The 20,640-nt window shown below is 48.2% G+C and overlaps 6 protein-coding genes across 6 annotated transcripts; 2 read left to right on the forward strand and 4 right to left on the reverse strand.

Annotated features, from left to right (window-relative positions):
- Positions 1 to 391: 391 nt before the first annotated feature.
- Positions 392 to 3,176, reverse strand: EI90DRAFT_3013069 (regulator of G protein signaling domain-containing protein; the record flags this gene model as incomplete). Its single annotated transcript, XM_039056626.1, has 4 exons — positions 392 to 1,864; positions 1,965 to 2,718; positions 2,921 to 3,012; positions 3,090 to 3,176. 4 exons carry the CDS (start codon positions 3,174 to 3,176, stop codon positions 392 to 394), a joined length of 2,406 nt encoding a protein of 801 aa, XP_038920846.1.
- A 5,885-nt stretch (positions 3,177 to 9,061) lies between these two features.
- Positions 9,062 to 10,091, reverse strand: EI90DRAFT_3013070 (Isochorismatase-like protein; the record flags this gene model as incomplete). The annotated part of the gene is made up of 4 exons (XM_039056627.1): positions 9,062 to 9,064; positions 9,131 to 9,252; positions 9,620 to 9,797; positions 10,011 to 10,091. 4 exons carry the CDS (start codon positions 10,089 to 10,091, stop codon positions 9,062 to 9,064), a joined length of 384 nt encoding a protein of 127 aa, XP_038920847.1.
- Positions 10,092 to 10,323: 232 nt separating this feature from the next.
- Positions 10,324 to 10,999, forward strand: EI90DRAFT_2438399 (uncharacterized protein). The gene has a single exon (XM_039053035.1). It carries the CDS (start codon positions 10,376 to 10,378, stop codon positions 10,898 to 10,900), a length of 525 nt encoding a protein of 174 aa, XP_038920848.1. The 5' UTR covers positions 10,324 to 10,375; the 3' UTR covers positions 10,901 to 10,999.
- Positions 11,000 to 11,481: 482 nt separating this feature from the next.
- EI90DRAFT_2437457 (Isochorismatase-like protein) lies at positions 11,482 to 13,450 on the reverse strand. The gene is made up of 6 exons (XM_039053034.1): positions 13,154 to 13,450; positions 12,884 to 12,948; positions 12,691 to 12,733; positions 12,356 to 12,522; positions 12,001 to 12,178; positions 11,482 to 11,636 (listed from the first exon to the last, which is right to left on the reverse strand). Exons 1-6 carry the CDS (start codon positions 13,206 to 13,208, stop codon positions 11,569 to 11,571), a joined length of 576 nt encoding a protein of 191 aa, XP_038920849.1. The 5' UTR covers positions 13,209 to 13,450; the 3' UTR covers positions 11,482 to 11,568.
- A 30-nt stretch (positions 13,451 to 13,480) lies between these two features.
- Positions 13,481 to 17,914, forward strand: EI90DRAFT_3039936 (uncharacterized protein). Its single transcript, XM_039058976.1, has 20 exons — positions 13,481 to 13,585; positions 13,624 to 13,626; positions 13,648 to 13,916; positions 13,987 to 14,004; positions 14,080 to 14,102; positions 14,167 to 14,213; positions 14,329 to 14,673; positions 14,742 to 14,799; positions 14,909 to 14,996; positions 15,057 to 15,084; positions 15,146 to 15,363; positions 15,419 to 15,894; positions 15,960 to 16,050; positions 16,198 to 16,267; positions 16,327 to 16,367; positions 16,427 to 16,447; positions 16,514 to 16,888; positions 16,948 to 17,409; positions 17,483 to 17,624; positions 17,717 to 17,914. Exons 3-20 carry the CDS (start codon positions 13,782 to 13,784, stop codon positions 17,788 to 17,790), a joined length of 2,712 nt encoding a protein of 903 aa, XP_038920850.1. The 5' UTR covers positions 13,481 to 13,585; positions 13,624 to 13,626; positions 13,648 to 13,781; the 3' UTR covers positions 17,791 to 17,914.
- EI90DRAFT_3039942 (epoxide hydrolase) lies at positions 17,879 to 20,262 on the reverse strand. The gene is made up of 9 exons (XM_039058977.1): positions 20,154 to 20,262; positions 19,709 to 20,107; positions 19,493 to 19,641; positions 19,169 to 19,429; positions 18,892 to 19,093; positions 18,686 to 18,797; positions 18,531 to 18,603; positions 18,291 to 18,361; positions 17,879 to 18,192 (listed from the first exon to the last, which is right to left on the reverse strand). The coding sequence occupies exons 2-9, from the start codon at positions 19,918 to 19,920 to the stop codon at positions 18,040 to 18,042; spliced, it is 1,233 nt and encodes a 410-aa protein (XP_038920851.1). The 5' UTR covers positions 19,921 to 20,107; positions 20,154 to 20,262; the 3' UTR covers positions 17,879 to 18,039.
- Positions 20,263 to 20,640: the final 378 nt, after the last annotated feature.

Raw genomic sequence — 20,640 nt, forward strand, 5'->3', positions numbered from 1 at the left:
CACGTATGGTCCTTGTGTGTGTGCAAATTATCACATTATTAATCGGAAAGCGGAAAGCTGGGGGAGGGGAGGGGGGAGGGAATGATGGGGGCGCGGGAGGATTGCTTTCCATAGTCATATTATACGGGAAGTTGCTATTGTTTTCTCTGATGCGTGGGGGGAGGCGAGGGATTAAGGGGATGACAAGACACAAGAGTGGGGAATGAATCAGCGAGAAGGGGGGGAGGAGGGGGGAGACTAGAGACCGCCTGCATAGGGATTGATGTAGAAAAAATGAATGACGGAAGGCGGATGCATGAGATGGGTAGAACAAGAGGGCGAAGGAGAAGGGACGACGAGCCATCGCTGCGATGCAGATAAAAAAAGGACGAAAACGAGAAGGAGAAGTTCATCACTTCTTTACCCCTTCCCCAACTCCAACTTTCGACGCGGATTGATCCCCTCCAACCTTAAGCACCATAAACATATTCCCAGCATTCTCACCCGTCCCGCCTCCAGCTCCAGCCCCAGTCCCGGCCCCAGCACCGCTCAAGTTGGGTTCCGAAAGATTCTTCTCTTTCATCTGAGAAGCGATATGTTGATTCTGAACCATCTCCCTAAACTTTTCGTTCGCTTTCGGACTCGTCGTCACGTACGTAGCCGAGACTGGCTGTGACTGATCGGTGAAGGGGAAAGCGGATGATACCTTTGGCTTGGGTTCAGATCCCGACGTTGAAGTTGTTGTTGTTGTTGATCCAGTCGGAGCAGTGGCCACAGGACCAACAGACACAGAGGAAGTCGTCATATAAGCAGAAGCCTTCGCCATATCAAGTGGCGAAAGACCAGGCGGAGGTCCCCTAAACTTGCCTCCACCAGCATCGCCCGCTCCCGCACCATCAAAGCTCGCACCCCCAGGCCCAGACACAGAGAATTCTTGCTGTTCCAACGCATCATACTCCTCCACCCAAGTCCTCAAGGCCAAAAACCTTGGCGTCTTTACGAACTTGGGCACCGAATCCATAGCCATCAACCTGAAAACGTTCGTCTGTATACGCTCATAAAGCTTGATCATCGCCGACAACTGCGTCGCATTCAACGTCTCGGCATCTTCAGGATCCACCTTGCCACTCAACTGCTTCCCCGTCGTATTCTTCAACACATCCGTCAAGTAATGAAGAAGTTCGTTCCGCAAGGTGTGATCGATGTTCAATTCGCATGGGGAGCCTGGAGCGAGGTACGTATTGTAGATCACAAACGTCATACTGATCAGATCACGATGATGTTTCTGCATCGCAGCCTGACCCGGACGGTTTTGCTGACCACCAGACGACCCATTAGACGCCCCATTCCCGTTCCCATTAGCACCGGTACCCGATCCTGCAGCGTTAGCACTACTTGGCCTCGAGGTGTGAGAATTCACAGCATTAGCACTGCTCGTCGTCTGAAACCGTCTCTTGAAGTCCTGCACATCCAAATAAAACGAAAGATTCTCCTCGGAAAAATTCTGCTTCAAGAAATCCCTAAACAGATTTCTCAAAGCAGGCTCGGCAAGGATATGTCGCAGCCTATCCGCGTTCGAATGACGTGGCGCGCCATTGCCATTATTACCACCAGCAGCACCAGTGGCAGCACCGCTACTCTGCTGGTTCTCATTAGTGAGATACTCGCCACGAAGTCTCTCAGCAATCGATATCCGTCGGTGAATAGCACGATCATTGTTCGTCTGAGTCTCATGAACGTTTTCCGACGAACCAGACGACAGGCGGTTCAACGATCCCGATCCATCGGGCAAGGCGAGGGCTTGATTCTCCTTCCAACGCGCGATGCGAGCGCCTTCCTCGGTAATCTGATAGATGGCCTTTGGTGTACAACGGTAGTCTGCTTCCTGTAAACGACGAAGCAGTGTCAGTAACGGGTAAACGCTTCAAGCGAAGTGAAACCAAGAAATAGAAATAAAAGGAAAGTTGAAACGGATAACAACTCACCTCGAGCGCGCCGTTCGTGGACTCCCCGCGAACACTGAATATGATCGCCTGGTCGTTATTCTTCCTCTTGTCCGAGACGAGGTCAATCCACCGATATCTCATAAACTGAGCCGCCAACTCGGCAGCTTCATCCCTCCCAGTAATGCACGTAAAATCGATCAACCACTCCAAAGCCTCCACCGCTCCAAAGCAATGCTTATGCAACTGAACTTGCCCTCTGCCGATCATCTGTGAGTGTCGTTCTTGATACTCGCTCAATCGTATGCCATCGGCGCGTAAATGGTACTCTTTAGCAGGATCCAAGGGATCATCGGTGGTATTATGGAAATAATTCGGCAAACGACCGGCAAAACGTCGAAAGACAGCGGTGAGGAGTTGATTGGACATGACGATATCATCATCCACCTTCCTTTCGAGATGGAGTAAGCGCATACAAACATGCTGAGTGACAAAGACGTTCCGAAGGTTCTCGCTCGAGACGCCGTTCTTATTGATGAATCGTTCGAGAACATGAAGACCCTTTGGAGTGATAACGTAGATACCGCGATCTTTAAAGGTGTTTGACTGACGATCCGCAGCATTTTCGATGAGACCTGAGTCGAGGAAGTTCTGAGCCATGCTCTTTGCCATATCACGCGTCATGGAGAATGTGGTAGTAGTGGTAGTAGTGATGACACGACTGGGATTCTTTGGATCTGGTCCGCGGTTGGATTGAGAGAATTTGAGCTGTGATAGGTTGGCACAACATTCGTCGCTGTCACGATGGAAACGACCAAGTTGGAGATTGAGGAATGAGAAAACGTGCCACGGAGTATGCGTGAATGTTAGATGTGCATTAGTCATTGATATGTATGAAAAAGGAGAATGAAGATGAGTGAGTGAACGGAGTGATGAATGTTGCGATCCGATGCGGTCGCGTTTCAGAAATGAAGTGTGAAAAGTGAACAAGAGCTTACGTTGTAAACGAGTTGTGATAGAATCGGAAAAATTGCTTGTGAGTCTTGAGTTCTAGTGAGATGATCAAAGTCGCAAAGAGGTCGTGCGTGTCCTGTCGTCAGGTATGGAGCAAGACAAAGGAGAGTTGATAAGTTGGGAGCAGGAAGATGTCGAAGAAGAGATTATTACCTTGAGAAACGGTCTGCCTTTCCTGGTCATTCTCATCATGTGGCTGGAGGAAGCAGCGCCATCGTCTGCTGGGTCGAGGACTGACATGGGGGAGTGGGTGGTAAGCTGGAATGTGATTGGAGAGAGAGAAAAAGAAAGATGAGATAACGCGAATAAAGGTAAGGCAAGGAAAAGAGTTGTGAAGAGAGGGGGTGGTTGTTTGGTGGGTGGTTGAAGAGGAAGCAGGAGAGAGAGAGTTGAAAGGGAAGAAACGTGTTTATAGGACCCGTTTGGATCACCTAAGCACGATCAACTCGAAACAAACCCAATCATGCCAACCCCCCGTTTTGAATCCGACTTGCAATATAAATCAACAAGTAATCAATGTGAATTTATTTCCAAGTAGGAAACATACCCTTATCCCCAAAAAGTACTGATGATTTTTGAATTTCACAATGGATTTCGGACGGAACGGTTGTTGCTATCCCGTTCAAGCGACTCAATTTAATTCAGAAACTGGCCAAGAAACGAAGTCAATGAAACGGGAGACAACTCCACTTACATATTGGAAAAAGCGAGCGCAGCTGAAGGAATTCCTGGTAATTGCAACATTCAAGTTCTTCTTTCGCTACCAAGGACAACGACCGAAGGAGATAACCTACGTTTTTGGGTCTGGGCTTGAACATACTATTGAGGCTGTGTATTCTACGGCCGGCCGGCAAGGCAATTTCCCGACTCCGCTCGGGTCATCCTCTATCCTACCATAATCAGATCATCCCAGATTAATTTTGGCATAATTCCCTTCCACAATCACAACCCGGTACCACCATTACAACCAGCTAGGATGTGGGATGGCACCTTACACTACCCCCCTGCTAACCACTACCAGTCATCTGTGAATGGCCGTAACTCCGTACCCGCGTCGTCGTCGTACATGTAACTTGCCAACAACAACGCGGATCAAACCTTTTTTTGATCATCTAAACACACCACTAGTGACATGCGATACGATCTTCCTAAGCCCGCGGAGGTCAATTCATTCACCCGCCTCATATCATCCTCCCTCCCGGGCACACTTCCGTCTCAGCTATGGGCTCAGTCAACTTGCTCAAGGTGCTTCTTCCATCATCTTCTATCATCTATCATCCATATCTACGTCGTTACCCATCAATCTCATCACGCGCAGCGCAGCACCGGTAGCAGCACTCATCGTAGCCTAGATCGAATACGCGAAAAAAAGATTACTCCGTGTTAGTTCTCAGTCTTCACCCTTTCCATGACTTCCGGATCGGCTGGAGACCCGCGCCATCGTATCTAAACGCCTAGGGGGTAATCTTCCATCAACATCGGCATTCGGGCTCCATGATTGCTATTACAACTCGCATGGGTGTCATTGCGCGCGCTCTCGCGCGCGATTCGAACTCATGCTTGCCAATCCACATCGGGTGTTGGCTTCGGTGCCGAAATATGGCCGTACTGACAAAGCCGTTTTTGATGGCCATTCAATCCGTGAAAGCCGTTGAACCCCACCCACACAAGTACTGGCACGCGCGGCCGCGCCGGGCGTTTAACCCACGTAACAATATTCACACATTCCCATCCGGGGCTTTGCGTCTGTGACGCTGCATCGCAATATGAATATGGCTGAGTGAGACACATGCGTATGAAATCCCATCTGATTATCACCGAGAACGCAATACTCAAGTTCACGCGGCGCAAGTATGTAGCAACAGAAGCAGTTACAAACTAGAAAGAAGCACCCGTATAACCTGCGGTTCAGCGTGGCTTGCTCAATACCATCGATCCCGACCTTTGTTGCGCGCAGTTTGTGAAGAACGACAAGAACGCGATAAAAAGCTTCCATACCGTAGTACCGTCATCACCATCACCATCACCATCTCCGACCCGACCGGTGGAAAGTCAACAACTCTTTCCTTTTTCTCCAACTTTCTTTCTTCCCTTCCCTTCCCAAGGTCCAAGCGCGTTAAGCGACTGAATGAATTGATCATGAGGTTTCCTTCAACCACGAGTACGTTACCATTAGCACTGGCTTTTTTTTTTTTTGATCCGTTAAACTCGTGGGGGGAAGAAGAAGATGGTTGCTTGCCAAATCTGTATACATAACAAAGCCCTTGCCTACCCGATCTGGATATTACTCTATGTGTAACAACTTGCCTTTCTTCCCCCAAAAAAAAAAATCACACCATAAGTGATTGGACGCACGGGCTCTACATACATAATAGCTTGAGAGGTTCGTTTGTGCACAGGCGTAACAGCCGCAAAGAGCAACCGGATCATACGAGTGTAATCGAATCTTACGAATCGGCCTTTTTTTCTTTTTTCTTATTCTTTGAGTCCCTTGCACGAGCACCCGCCCTTCCCCACATTTCTAGCTGCGATATAGTGCATATATTCGTGGCTATCAGTACTCGAGTCTATTGCGAAGCCTTGGCACCACTAACACCGAACACCACCGCCCATCCACACACACCATCCGGTAGAAGCCGGCCGGCCGGCAAGCCCCCTCTTGCTGACAATTCCCCCCACACTTGCTGACAGAGCAAATATATAATACTGTGATGATCCCATCCCCATCCTGATGGGACTTGCTGGCTACCTGCTGAACTCCTAATCACTTTACTTAACAACATGATGGACAAGTTGCTTGCTGTGCAAGCCATAAACCATCATCACCTACATACATAAAATGAGCGCGACTAAACAACGGGCCGAAGATCCGATGTAGACGGGGGATGGACTGCTTACAGATTAATATTGTGGATATGTTGTGGATATATGGAAACAGCTGTGTATATATATATGTAAGTTGTTCCGTACCGGCCGGTGGTTTGGTTACTTATCAGTGGGACGTTTGGTGACCGACCCGGCCAGCGGTTTTCAAATTCCCCAAATTATTTTCTTTCTTTCTTTCTTTTTGGGTTGTGTGTGTGTGTGTATACGTGCGTGCGCGCACATGCGGAGGGGCGTTTGTGTAGTGAAAGGAGGTATCTAGTTTAATATAATTTGGCAAATATATATATAGCGCTGTTGATTGCAAGTTAGCTAGAGGCATCTTGCATATTATGATGATACGATTTTCCGCTATCTGATTTCCATGAGATGCGCGCACCAGCTATGTATGTAGTACAAGTGCGTGGGTGGCGCTTATGAGCGTTGCTTGTTATATTAGCCCTCAGTATAGAGAACCGCATGCAATGTAGTATATAACGACGGCGCAACCGATTGTAAATGTAAAATATAATTCGGGTTCGTTCGCAAGCAGGGGTACCGGTGGTTGCGCGCCGCGCGCAGATTTGTTTGTACATAATGGTATTGGACATTTTTTTCTGGATCGGAAATTGGGGTGGTGGATTGGGGGGGACCGATTGATCAGAAAGCGCGCTCTTGCTTGCTCCTGATCAGCCGCTAAATCATGATCAAAACACCTCGCATATGAAGATACATATATATATATATATGCCCAGTACGTCCTACTATGTACTTGTGCAGCTACTTAAGTACTGTGTAAGCGCGTCAGTGGGTGGTGGCATTGCAGAATCTCTTGTTCTGAACGGGTACCAAAAAAAAAAAAGCATTAGACAAACAGATCCCTAGCTCGGTTTTTGGCGTGTTGCATGTTATATGTAGTTCTCGAGAAGTACTTACGATTCCGATTCCGCATATCCTGACATCACTTCATCAGATCGGGCTCGAGCAAAATCTACCAAAAAAAAAAAAAGATGCGGCGTTTTGGGTTTCGCTAAACCGGCGCATCAACACCAGCTACATAGCTCCAGGCCGGAAATCGAACTCGAGGTCCCTGCAATTCCGATTTTGGGTGCTTTTACATAGCCATTACCATTCATTACATAACGCCAACTCACATACTTATACTAGTACCGCGCTAGCTAAAATGCTCGTTCATGCGCGCGCGCGCGCGCACATAACATAACGGATCGCTCGACTGCATTCGAAGGGGGAACGTTGACGGTACATACTAGCTATACCACCACCACCATGCACCACCTCGCGATCGTCAGTCCTTTGTGCCCTGTTTCGACACGAAACGAGCTACTGGGGGTGCCATTATTCGAAGTCATTGCAATAATAACTCAACACCCTCGAGAAGTCACAACTCGACCTTCGATCAGATTTTCACATCAAGGGTTGTCGAAGGGTAGAACCCGTGCTACGTGCAACATTCATGATAGCATATGTAAGATCTATAGGCCTGGAACAAAGTAAGTAGCAATAGCAACAGCGTTACAAGTCCTGAAAGTCAGCCCCCCCTTGTAAGCGCACACCTATACATGCGAGGCGAGGAAGCATCTGATGAGCAATTTTGATCGCAAGTAGGTATACTGAATGTATGTACATGACAAATGAATATGATATGCACTAGCGCTCGCAGCCCCCCGCAAGTTCGCTAATTCCGTCAGATGATGATGATGATGATTGCGACATTCCGTCTCCAGGCCTAGGCCCCTACATAAGTGCCTCCCAGGGAAGACAATAAGTAATTGAAAGTCGATGGCGCACGATGGAGTTCGGTTCGGCCACCCACAAAACTCCTGGCATCAAGCTGGGTGGGTACTAACTCATGATCGGTAAACGCCGACCGGAGATAGCCCTGCAGTCATCCGAGTTAGAACGAGAACGTCGCCGCGGCGATACCGTGGTTATCTATCTGCCATATATATACACATGACAGAGAGAGAAAGAGAGGGTGTGGGAGTTTTCTTCTGGATCATTGTACGTGCATTGTCAATCTATGTATCTCCATATCATGCCATCGTTGTGCAGATCTATCATCTCGGCATGGAGGGGGACTATGTATTGTATATACGGTTCCGGTTCCGGAGATCGAGAATGAAATCTGTGATATTTATTTGTATCGATTTGTGTGTGTGGAACCAAGGGAAGAACAACAAAAAACGAACGATATATCACACAAGCGAGTATTATGCACTACCACTTCAAGAAGGGCCAATCCTTCCTGATATGGTATTATTGTTGGGGCAAAAAAGGATCGACTTTCAAGCCTTCAGGTACAAGCAGAGATGAACCATCATTCCCCCTCCTGTGTCATGATTTGTCATGAGACGTCGGAGATACACGGGCATGCATAATATGGGACCTGAGAGTAACATGGCAGCGGCTGCCGTGAACTTTGGCCACAAAACGAGCTCTCTGACAAGACGGCAATGACCAATGACAGAAAAACCCTCAAACCTTAGAAGGGATGCCGAGTGATCAACCTGTCATGCCGCGTGCATTATGCATATTAGTCATCAGAGTTGACGAACGGCGGGCGATCTTCTAGTTGTTTTTGCAAATTTTTTTTTGTTGTTGTGCTTATATATATATTACTGGTATGATGGCATGAAATTCCACGTGTCGGATAAAGTTTGTGGGGCTTGGGGTCGATTTTGATCGACATGCGTCTAAGGAACGAACATTGTGTAAAACATTAATATATGGATATTGCAATAAGGCGTCGCGTCGAATAATTAGCTGGACGTATCACTGGTTCCATCATAACTAGGGTGTTTATGCATAATATATCCGAGCACTGATAGCGACACTACTTATTGCATGCTTTGCTTGATTACCGTGCCAGAGTCTTCCACTATCGCATGTTACATATATTACTTATGTAAGTAATCCGGCTGGGGTACATGACTCCATTGTCACGCCATTTCGGCATTGATCGACGTGTGCCGTGTCCCCACCATTTTTTTTTTTGCCGGAACAGAACCCGGGGCCGATTACATAGATACGTAGATCAATCGGAAAGACAAACGATCAATGATTCACTATGTTTTACACGACGCTGCTGAAACAGTGACATACAGTAACATCATATGCGTATCATCGATATCCCAACTCCCCGCCTCTCACCGCCCCATGACATGACAGATCAACTTCCTCATCAAGCAGGCTTCAACTATTCAACGGCGTTACAGTTCCGTCCCTCTTCCGGAAAAGCAAATTTACTTGAAAAGAGGTTAAGGATCAACAATCAAGTATCAATTAATGGCAGTGATAAGTATACTGCGTACCAGTTTTGGTGCTTGAGGAGACTGCGGAACAGGGAGGAGCGCCTTCAAAGTCTCGCGAGTTTCGTCCTTCGTCTCTTTTACCAACTTTGACAAAGCTTTGAACGATGGGGATGCGGCATCGCCTATATGTAAGAAAAGGAGAGGTCATTCGAGTTAACAATCATATTTGCTTCATTGTGAGCACAGAAGGAAAAAACTTCCTGCGGCTCGGAGCAAGGGGAGGGGGGGATTGATAATGCCGACGCTGAGCAGGGTCATATGATATATGTATGGCGGAGGAATAGAAGAGGCCCCCAGATGTATAATAGGAGTTGTGTAGGTGACCACATCATGACCCGTGTGCACAGTTACTGCGGAGTACTTTACCGAGCCACCACACGTGGGCCGCTCAGGGTGCACTGATCGGTCGCCAGCGCCAGCGCCGGCGCCGGCGCAAGGGCAAGTCCCAAGAGCACTGAGAGCGCGAATAACAGATTGCAAATGGCGTACCCATGCTCATGTACAGAAATGATTCGGAAGTGAGGACTACGCCACCGGCTTGACGAATCGTCGCGAGAGCGATAGGGACTTCTTCGGGATTACAACTTGAAACACCATCAGCGATGACGACCACTTCTTCGCGAAGCTTGAGAAGCTCGAGGGCGGTTTGGAGGACGCAGATGTGGGACTAACAGTTTGATCATTTGCCATTCATTGTGTATGGTACCACCCCCCGTTGCGTTGGATCGATATCGTGCCATGCGAATCATGCGATAGATTCAGTAGTTATATCCCAAGTGCAATTAATCAGATAAACGAGCGTTAGTTTTTTTTTTTTTGAGGAATATTGATGATGCGAAAGGACTAAAAAAAATATTCTTCTCCACACGCGTACACGCACCTCGATCCCGACGATGACGGCCAGGCGACCGGTAGGAGCGTCTCCTGGTCGAACAACCTCCTTCACTTCAGGGATGAGCATGCTGAATTTTGTCTTGGGAAAACTTGTGCGTTTGAAGGAAGGTTGGATACGTCTATTCCTGTTTCGGGACAGAGATTACCGAAGACTACCCGGGAGTGTCGTTGGTTGTGACAATATTAGGTATCGATGGGGGGGGGGGACGTTGTGGGGGTTGGAGTTCAATCAAATCGTGTGTTATGCGTAAGAGTCCGGGATGTCAGCTTTTCAGCAGAGAAGGGTGGAAGGGGGGGGGAGGGATAAACGTATAAACATTGTACAGCATACCTTTTGGGCTATGCTCCGTTATGATGATTTTGGTGTCAAAGAGCTACATCATATTTATGAGCTTGCATCTTGGGCGTCAATCGGAGAAGAGAAGAAAGCAGGAAAAATCAAGTCCTTTGGATAGGCATGAATCGATGGGGGTAGATCGAAGGAGTGAAATTTCGTATCAAGTTGTTGAGCCCCCTTACTTTGCTTGCTTCAACTATTTTCCTAGTCGTAGCCACGACACGATCAAAGTTAGATATCGCTGGTCCTATGTTGTTTTTTCCACAGAAGTATACCAAGAGCGGTATGTCGGTGCCGCGTATCGCATTATTATCAGCCCAGGTGGGGGGAAAGGGGTAAAGAGTCAGCAAGTTGATCCGGCAGTTAGAAATATCGAGGGCAGATCATTATTACGGGTTCAAACGTATTGCGGGAGACGAAAGAAAGAGGGTATTGCAAGCCGTTCACTGATAAGGATGACGTGTACGAAAAGAACAATGCGAAGTTTACATACGAAAACGATGCTGAATATCGCAAATAAAGAGATTGATGGCTTTTGATCCAGACGACATCAGCGTAGAGACAGAGAAGGTTATTTGAGAGGGGGGGGTGCGTAAATCGGACTGCAATTGCAGAGATGCGAAGTGCTTAGAGATGGGTGAATAAGATCGGGTGAGTTAAGTTTTCCACGATAACTGAAGTGTATCTAGGAATGCTTGAACAACACAAAATGTCCCAGGAAACGGACCCCTAGAAAGCACTTACTAAAGCGTTTGACGATGACAGCCCCTCAACCTGACAGTGAAGTGTCGCCCCAAAGGTAGATCGAGAGCGTGAGAACAGGAAAATGCCGCCGGGCCCCTTCATGGGGTGTCATGCAGCATAACCTGCTTATTGTCTGGGCTTGGTTGCTTGCTGGCGATTTTGTTAGTCCCCACTCGTTGCCGGCCATTTGGGGATTGTGTGGAGGAGGGTGGGCTTTCCTGTCACCTTCCGGTTCAGTAAATTTGGTCATGCTAGAGGGGTTCATTAGTTTCTCGGGCTATAGCATGGTGTTTTTTTTTATTGCTGGTTTATTTTACATCAAGCTGGGAGGGATCGAGTTTGCCCCGTGGCCTAACTTGATATTAACCCCGGAATCTTCTACTACGGTACTTTCCACCGCTGCTACGTACCAGTTTTGGTGCTTGAGAAGAAGATGAAGACTGTGGAACAGGGAGGAGCGCCTTTAAAGTCTCGCGAGTTTCGTCCTTCGTCTCTTTGACGAAGCTTTGAACGATGGGGACGCAGCATCGCCTATAAGAAAAGGGAGAGGTCATTCAAGTTAACAATCATATTTGCTTCATTGAGAGTATGAGCACAGAAGAAGAAAGCGAGAAAACCTGCGACTCGGAGTTCGGGGGAAGGGGATTGGTAATCCCGACGCTTATCCGGATCATGCATATTGTGATATATGGTGTGGCGGAGGAATAGAAGTAGCCCCAGATATATGTATGGTTGTACGGGTGTCACATAATGGCAACACGTGTACAGTGCGGAGTACTTTACCGAGCCACCAACACCTGGTCCGCTCGGGAGCACTGATCCGTCGCCGGCGGCGCAAGGCAAGTCCCGAGAGCACTGAGCGAATAACAGATCAAAAAGATTGCAAATGGCGTACCCATGCTCATGTACAGAAACGATTCCGAAGTGAGGACTAAGCCACCGGCTTGACGAATCGTTGCAAGAGCGATAGGGACTTCTTCGGGATTACAACTTGAAACGCCATCAGCGATGACGACCACTTCTTCGCGAAGCTTGAGAAGCTCGAGGGCGGTTTGGAGGACACAGATGTGGGACTATTCGTTTGTCATTGTGTACCTCCCGTTGTGTTGAATCGATAATCGCGCATGCAATCACGCGAGATATTCAGTCGTACGGAGTTATATCCCCAGTGTGATCAGATAAACGACGTTAGTTTTGTGAGGGATATTGATGATGCAAAAGGACTAAATATGCTTCACACGCGTACGCACCTCAATCCCAACGATGACGGCCAGGCGACCGGTGGGAGCGTCTCCTGGTCGAACAACTTCCTTCACTTCAGGCATGAGCATGCTGAATTTTGTCTTCGGGAAAACTTGTACGTTTGAAGGAAGGTTGGACACGTTTATTCCTGTTTCGGGACAGAGATTGCCGAAAACTGCCCGGGAGTGTTGTTGGTTGTATCAATATTATCGATGGGGGACGTTGTGGGGTTAGAGTTCAATCAAATCGTTTGTTATGCGTAGAAGTCCGGAATGTCAGCTTTCTGTTTCTTTCCAGCAGAGAAGGGGAGGGGGGATAAACGTATAAGCATTGTACAGTATACCTTCTGGGCTATGCTCTGTTATGATGATTTTGGTGTCAAAGAGCTACATCATATTCATGAGCTTGCACCTTGGGAGTTAATCAGAGAAGAGAAGAAAGCTGAGGAAACCAGGGAAATAAAGTCTTTTGGATAGGCATGATAGATGGGGCAGATCGAAGGAGGGCGATTTCGGATTAAGTGTTGAGCCCCTTACTTTGCTTGCTTCAACTATTTTCCTAATCGTAGCCACGACACGATCAAAGTTAGATATCGCTGGTCCTATGTTGTTTTCACAGCAGTATACCAAGAGCGGTATATGAGTAGGTCGGCGCCGGGTATCGCATTATTATCCAGGTGGGTAAGGGTAAAGAATCAGCAAGTTGATCCGGAAGTTGGAAATATCGAAGGCAGATCATTATTATGGGTTCGAGCCGTTCACTAATAAGGGTGACGTTTACGGAAAGAAAATGCGATGTTCACATACGGAAACGGTGCTGGATATCGCAAATAAAGAGATTGATGGCTTTTGATCCAGACATCAGCGTAGAGACAGAGAAGGTTATTTGAGGGGGGGCCTAAATCGGACTGCAATTGCAGAGATGTGAAGTGGAGATGGATGAAATAAGCGATCGGGTGAGTCAAGTGTATTCTATGATTGCTTGAACGACACAAAGTGTCCCAGGAACACTGTGTTGCACCCTAGAAAGTACTGACTAAAGCGTTTGACGTTGGCAGCTCCACATGAAGTGTCGCCTGTAGATCGGGAGCGTGAGAACAGGGAAATGCCGAGTGTTTTTTCCAATGACAATTTCAACTTGCTCCTTGGCGTTAAGGGGGGATCTGAAATTCCGGATGCTCGTTTGCTAAGCTTTTTTGTTATCCGGGTGAGGTTCGCCTTGGGAGGAACAGCCTCAAGGTGAGAGTTCGTGCACTTAATGTTATGTACTGTGGAATGCCGGAGCTCGAGCTCATCTGAATGAGATATTCAATTCGTTCCAGATACGGTTGTTCCATCTCCCTGCCACCCCACGAACACAAGCTAGGATCTTAGCATCTCCCAAGTCTGTTGCACGGCAGCCAATCGCGTTGTACATAGTCGGGATCGTTTCGAGATGTCGTTAACACTCGGAGTCACTGCCAAGTTAGGACCACTCTTCCTCGTCACGGCGCTTCGGCACTTTCTTGACAAGTTTGGCGTGACCGAGCCGACGGGTTCAAAGGCAAAGGAGGAGTTTTCGTACGATGAAGTGAGTGAGGTGTTTCCTGCTGGGGGTTGTGTTTCCGCGATTTTGACGTTAGAATGGCGCGGCGGCCAAGGCGTTTTCGTTCGTGAAGGTCTGTGAGACCCAATCAGTTGTGGCTTGATCCCTGAAATGTGTTTCTTCGATCCCTTGGATGTGCGCTGTTTAGTCATTTCTCGAGGCTACTTCGAGGTAAGCGAGGGGATCCCGATCTCCGACTATGCCGTTGACTCTGTCTCTCCCCCCCCAAATTCAGGCACACAGTAGAGGAAATGCAGGAATTCTGTAACACCCGAATTCCAGGTACGATGCGTGGGTGAAAACCTGCGTTCATCACTTTTGTCTCCATCCCGATCCTGCATCTGTCCCCCTTAGTTTTTGTCACCCTCGCTGATCTTGAAACGTTGGCCTCCGCTAGCGTCGCCCCATGTTGTTTCCATACGACTCCTTGTCCCATTAAGTAGTTGCAATCAGGCTGCGACGTACTTGATCAAAGTCCTAGGAGGTGAGGAACATGCTCGGCGTATCGTGGGGGGCACGCGCTGGTGGCAAGTACGCGGTCTCAAAGGTATAGATGCAAACTGGATTGCAATGAAGAAGGATTGGAAAATTGCAAAGAAGCAGAGACAGATGAGTGCTCAATGGAAGAAGGAAAATGGTGCCCAGGACGATGTCGAAAATCGGCAGGAGTCCCCCGAAAGTGACGATCAACAATATTCGTCAGAGTTGGACCCACTTCGGTGCATGTACTACATTCATGGAGGTCAGTTCGTTTGTGGATGAGATCCAAGGTTGTTTATTCTCAACTTTTTGAATGATCCGTCTGTGAAGGTGGGTACTTCTTCGGATCCGTTGACCAGTACAGGTACTCCCTTCAGCGGTATGCGAGGTGAGTATCAATTTCTGAAGTTCATCCTCGCTCGGACTTTGGAAATACCGGCTGATGAAGCACGATAGGAAGATGAATGGGAGAATCTTTGGTTCGTTGTTCGACAAAGAAATCTGCTTGATCGGCGATTGACGTGCCACGCGCTATCTGCCCTGTTAGCCATAAATTACCGCCTCGCCCCGCAGTACCCTTTTCCCGTGAGTTGATTCGCACTTTGAGCCCTGGTCCACGCGCCTTTTCTGACAGAATTCCCTCAGTGCGCCATTCATGACGCTCTCGCTGGCTGTAAGTGATTCGCCACAAGAGAATCGGTCCCTGCTCTTAACTTAAAGTCATTTATATCAAGATCTGTACCTGTTGAAGCCTCCGCCTGGTGCTTCGCATGAAGCGGTAAACCCATCTCAAATCATTATTGGTGGGGATAGTGCTGGTGGCGGAACCGTGCTAGCGCTACTGCAAGTTATTCGTGACGCAGGGTTGCCGCTTCCTGCGGGAGCTGTATTAATCAGCCCATGGGGAGATCTCACGCACAGCTTCCCGAGCGTGTTCGAGAACACGGTGACGGTGAGTGATTCCCCGTTCCTAAACCCTGCATGTCATTATCTGTGCGCTTTTTTAGGACATCGTTCCATCAAATGGACTCAGTCTCTTTCGCCCTTCGACATTGTGGCCCCCGCCTTCCGAGGAGATGGAAACCGAAGTAAAGGGAAGACTCACCACTCGCATACGTGACATCGTGAGGGTGGACAACATCAAGTCCGTCCTCACTCCTTCGAGGGCGACAATTGACTTGCTGCCATCTCCATTGGGGAGATCTACCGCAACGTCTGGTGGTGAATCGCCAACTTCTCCTTCCGATGCGCCTCGAACCATCCTTGGTGACACGGTCATTGAGCCACCATCACAGGGAGAGGAAACGAAGCATGCGATGGAGCCGAGCCTCAGTGGTCTGCATCCGAGGGTGGTGTACCCTCCTGCAGAAGATCCCAAGGCTCAGCCGCATACCGAGTTGCCCCAAATGAGGGGAAAGGCCATTGTGCTGGATGTCGATGGTAAACCGGTTGAGATAAAGAGCCAGATTCAGTTGTACGCGATGTAAGTTCTCCCTCCTGTTCCACTGACTTCATGGATCGAAACTAAAGGACTGCTGCGTTTGGAAGGAACCATCAATTAACCCATCCTCTCGTCTCGCCCGTGTTGAGCTATCTAGGCGGGCTTCCACCTTTGTTCGTCATTGCAAGCGATAAGGAGGTTTTGCGGATGAAATAGTGTACATGTATGTGTCATGATGCTCACATGTGATGTCTCCCGATTCCTTGCTGGTCTGACGCACACACCTCAAGGGCTCACAAAGCTGCGCACCCCGAAGAATATCCGGTCCATGAACCGTCAAAAGAGTTGTATCCTCCCCTGAGAGGCATCGAAGAACGATACGGACCAACTAATGTACATCTTCAGATATATGATGGTAGGTCCTTTCTGCGTCCTAACCCGCATCCATAACCTCGTGTCTTTCCTTTTTTGCAGAGACGTGTCATGTCCTCCCTATGTTATCTTTCACAACGCCAGTGAGTCAAAAATTCTCAGGCCACTGATGAGTGCTTTGCTTACATGGAAAACCCACCAGGCGAAGTTTTGCTATCGAGCTGTTCGTCTCGCCCTCGAATTCGTACAAATTGATGTTTGACCTGATGTTTTGGGGATTTCTTGACAGATCGTTGCCTTCTGTCTTCATGTTGCCCCCGGCTCGCTCGATCGACATCTTTCGATTCGTGTTCCGCCTCCATCGTCATTTGACAGCCAATCGTCGGCTTCAAGTTCATCACCGAATAATCCACGGTCGACATCGGCATCAACATCACTTTCGGATGACTCCGCCGATCGTCGGTCTCCCTCGACCACGCCAACTTCCCGAAGTCTCTTTCATCGCGTTTCTATGAAATCTAGGAGCTCCCTGCGGTGGCCTGTAGTCGCATCTCCAACATCGGAAAAATCGGAAGAATGGGAGGAGGTGGGGCCAAGATTCGCGCCGCGCCGGTCCAAGTCTGGACCTGGTTATGCTGGCCATGCCAATGTTTACAAAACAGACGCAAGTCTACTAATTTTCTTTTTTGCTTCGCGTAATGTTGAGCGTTTTCTTCGTAACAGGATCCCAACGCGTCACCATTCAAAGACCACATGATTCGGGAGCGGGTCTCGATGAAGGGTGAGCTTCGAGAGCTGGAACCCTCTTCCCAACTTGCTGGCTGCATACATCCCTTCGAAAAGATCGGGAAAGTGAACGAGACGGGCGCGAAACGTTACCTCTCCGGTCAGGCATTGTGGGATAAGAGATATGCCAAGGATGTCCAGCGCGTTGCGAAGAATCGGCAGAAACACCTCAAGCTTGCGAAAGAAGAAACGCAAAAATCTCTTGAGAAGTTGAAAGCTCGCTTAGATGAATTTAGACTGCATGAAGATGCTGGTAACGGAGGCGCAGTTGCGGAGTGTAGCCCCAGTTCCTCTGACAGCGTGGACAAGTGGGATATAAATTCGCCGTTGTGGAATTGGGGTTGGGCGCTGGAGGGAGAGAATCCGCCACCGTCTAGTATTGTCGCTCGGCGGGACACTGTGAGTGGGTTTTTAAAACTCGTGTTAGTTGAGATCCTGAGCCTTTTTCTCCTCTTTCTTTTGCGAACGTAAGGAGGAAGCCAGGCGATTAAGTAAAATTGCCGATAAACGACTGGATGAACAAGAGGTACGGGCAAGTGGCAATAACGTTTGGGCTATTGCGGTGGATACCCTCACTCGTGGCTCTTACAAGCAATGGAAGGCGAGACCGGCTAGTACCGCTGAAAACGATCTAGCAGGGGATCCACTCCTTCGACTACGGACGGCGGCGATGCTCACGGCGGCGGTAGTAGCTCCCGACGCGCAGCAAAGGATCGGAAGAGCTTATTCGGGTTGTTCCAGGGTGGTGTCAATGACCCATTTCCCGAGGAGACTCTATGAGAATATCTCGATGTACAGGATAATTGTGTTATATATAAGATGGTCGAAATGATGAAACTTGTTTTATATTAGATTCATTGTTGATCGTAAAGCGGAACAACAGAAGACAGAAGAAGAGACTCAAGGTTCATCGATGCCCCAAAGAAATGATGTGTGTGGAAAAAAAAAGAAGGGAATTTATCCGGAAATTTCGAATAGTCGAATCGAATCGAGGGAGCAAGCAACCTTGCGCTTCCATTTTTTGTAAGTTTAGTCAGTTAAATGCGTATCTCCATCGAAACTGGCGTTGGACGCGGTAGGAGATGGAGGAACGGTAGCGAGGGTGTTTTTCATGGGTCCAAAAAACTCAATGAGGTCATTGGCGAATTCTGCTGGCGAGAGTTGCGCCGCGAAGTGGCCACCCTATCGAATGGTGAGAGAGAGAGATGGATTGTCCCGTTGATGTCAGTACAGTTGAAGGGAGAGGGAAAAGAAAGAACGAGAGGAGAATTTCTTCGTACCGTTTTGTGATAACGAACGAAACTGAGTTTTCCTGTGGTTGCGACCCAACATGCTGGAACGGGAATTACTTCTATAAAAACGAGGGAACAAAGAAGAAGAAGAAAAGAAAAAGAAAGAAAGAAAGCACGGAAAAAAGTTACATGGTTGTTGGTCGATCAATTTTCAGGTTCGTTTGTTAGCGGCTGCATTAATGATATGTAGTACTCGTAACCTACGTACCATGTGGGAAATAACTGTACCGAAGGGTTTATGGATGTAAAGCGACGGATCGTCGGTCGGGAGCGTTGGCGTCGATGCGCCACCGGGAAATAACTATATTGAATCATTTTCTTTTTTTAGCTTTCGTCGATAGATGGCAGGTTGGAAAAGGTAAAAAGAAAGAAAAGGCTCGTACCTCCCGGTAAGCGTAAATGCTTCTTGCGTAGGTCTGAGTGAACCAGTACAGTGTAAGGGTCGTTAGAATCATGTCAAGTGGCATGTTTTGTTCTAATAGTTTCTCGCCTGTCCTGTATGGTGGTGGTGGGGAGGGGGAGGGAAGCATAAGGATACGACATTTGCTATGGCATGACGTGAAAATGAGTTGGGAAAACTTCGACTTACCACGCCAAGCTCGCTCCTGGAGAGCAGCTCATCACGGCTCCCATCGTACTCGGGTTGGTCGATTGTATTGTGGCGTAAGTGGTCCCGCTTGACATGAACTTGTTTGCCCGTTGTAATCCTTTTTGCTCCGCTTCCGTGAGGGGTGGTATGTTGGATGGCAATGAAGTTGGCGGTGTCATAGGGTTGAAGTTAAGGTGTACGGCTTATTGTGAATGAGATTAATAATAATGAACCTCGGTGAACAATGGCAAGTTTTTTTTTTTTGAGCTTGGCGTACCTTTGCATCCATGATATCTAACGGCCATCATCCGGGCAACAAAACTGCCGATGTCACCACCTTGAACGACGTAACTAGATCCGTATCCGAGTCCTGACATGAGTTTGTCCATGAGACACGCAACGGCAGCCATTGTCAGGTTGATGTGTGGCGGGGATGCCGAAAAAGCAAAGTTTGGGAGTGAGGGTGCGATTATGTGGAAGGGTGAGGAATTGGATAAGGAAAGACGTTTGATGAGGGGGATGAACTCGTAGCAAGTGCCTGATCAAGGCGCAAGTACAAGTTATTAGGGAAGATTTAGAGGGAGAATGACTTGTTGCTCACTGGGGCAGCCATGCAATAAGAGTAGGGGAATTGCGTTTTTGTCTTTTGCAAATGAAGCAAGGAAGTGGATTGTATGCACCTCCCCATCATCGTCTTGCACGTCGACGAGGTAGTTGGGAACACTATTCATCTGAGCCTCGTGGATCCTCCTTGATTGTCGTCATTGGAATGTTGCTATAATTTGATGGCCGTCGGAAACAATGCGGCCATACTCACCAGTCATACTTGTCGATCCAATATTTCGTGGAATCGTGAATCCAATCCCGCCGGGCGCCTAGACTGGTTCCGGCATGAGAATTCTCGAAAGTCGAAGGCGGGAGTCTTCCTAGTCTAAGAAGTGTCTTGATAGCATCCAGCTCAGTCTGGGGGATTGAGACGCGAAATGGTCTGGGCCTCAGGATGCCAATGGAGGGCGCGGATGAGACCATAGTTAGAAGACCGTACGAGGGGGGAGGGAGGTGATGAATTTTTCAGAAGAAAAAAATCTTGATGCGGAGGGGTCCTTTTATGTCTCCAGGGGTGACATGAGCGGAACCGCAGCTGACACAAACCCGCCCCCTGAGTGGTTAAACATTGCTGAAGCGATAGACAAGTTACATGCCCTTATATATACGACTTTATTGTGGATAAGGTGGAAAGGATCCCGAGGGATTGAGCGTACATGGTGGGCATTCAAGGGGCCAATTAATGAATTTGGTTTTGAAATTGTTTGAACAAAGTGTTCTCATCGTGTGCCTTGCCGTCCGGTCAATGATCCAAATCAGCATACAAGTGATGGAGAGGAAGAAGCAAGAAGCAGAACGGCCACGGGGATTAGATGAGCTACAGGCTAGGGAGACAAAAGAAGATTAAAACGCTCATCAATTATCGTCTTGCTCAACCAGATATACTCGAGAAAGAGTAAAAATTCGATGAAAACTCATTGAGAAGTTAGACGGCGATTAGAGCAATGTGTACATCTTTTCCGAAACGAGTCATCAGCCTGTTCTCCCGCAAGCGAACTTCGGAGGGACTTCATCATATGAATGCAGGTGTGCTATATAGGCCCTGGAAGAGGCGCGCAATGAACTGCCAAAACCCACGCCGCACGCGCGTCCAGTGCCTCAAACGCCGATGAAAGGATATATCATCGATCCTGCTACTTCTTG

Source organism: Cantharellus anzutake, assembly GCF_015039405.1.
Source record: "Cantharellus anzutake strain C23 chromosome Unknown EI90scaffold_7, whole genome shotgun sequence".
In the NCBI taxonomy this organism is placed as follows: domain Eukaryota; kingdom Fungi; phylum Basidiomycota; class Agaricomycetes; order Cantharellales; family Hydnaceae; genus Cantharellus; species Cantharellus anzutake.

Coding starts and splice junctions, on each gene's coding strand:
- EI90DRAFT_3039942 (XM_039058977.1), bottom strand. CDS start 19,920: ATGGTCTCATCCGCGCCCTCCATTGGCATCCTGAGGCCCAGACCATTT. Junction 19,094..19,168: donor TAGATATCATGGATGCAAAG/GTACGCCAAGCT, acceptor ATTCACAATAAG/CCGTACACCTTAACTTCAAC. Junction 18,798..18,891: donor CCAGGAGCGAGCTTGGCGTG/GTAAGTCGAAGT, acceptor ACCACCATACAG/GACAGGCGAGAAACTATTAG.
- EI90DRAFT_2438399 (XM_039053035.1), top strand. CDS start 10,376: ATGATGATTTTGGTGTCAAAGAGCTACATCATATTTATGAGCTTGCAT.
- EI90DRAFT_2437457 (XM_039053034.1), bottom strand. CDS start 13,208: ATGTCTGGATCAAAAGCCATCAATCTCTTTATTTGCGATATCCAGCAC. Junction 12,523..12,690: donor AACAGAGCATAGCCCAGAAG/GTATACTGTACA, acceptor ACTCCCGGGCAG/TTTTCGGCAATCTCTGTCCC. Junction 11,637..12,000: donor GTTTCTGTACATGAGCATGG/GTACGCCATTTG, acceptor CTTTTCTTATAG/GCGATGCTGCGTCCCCATCG.
- EI90DRAFT_3039936 (XM_039058976.1), top strand. CDS start 13,782: ATGTCGTTAACACTCGGAGTCACTGCCAAGTTAGGACCACTCTTCCTC. Junction 14,997..15,056: donor CCCCGCAGTACCCTTTTCCC/GTGAGTTGATTC, acceptor GAATTCCCTCAG/TGCGCCATTCATGACGCTCT. Junction 16,051..16,197: donor TCATTGCAAGCGATAAGGAG/GTTTTGCGGATG, acceptor CCGTCAAAAGAG/TTGTATCCTCCCCTGAGAGG.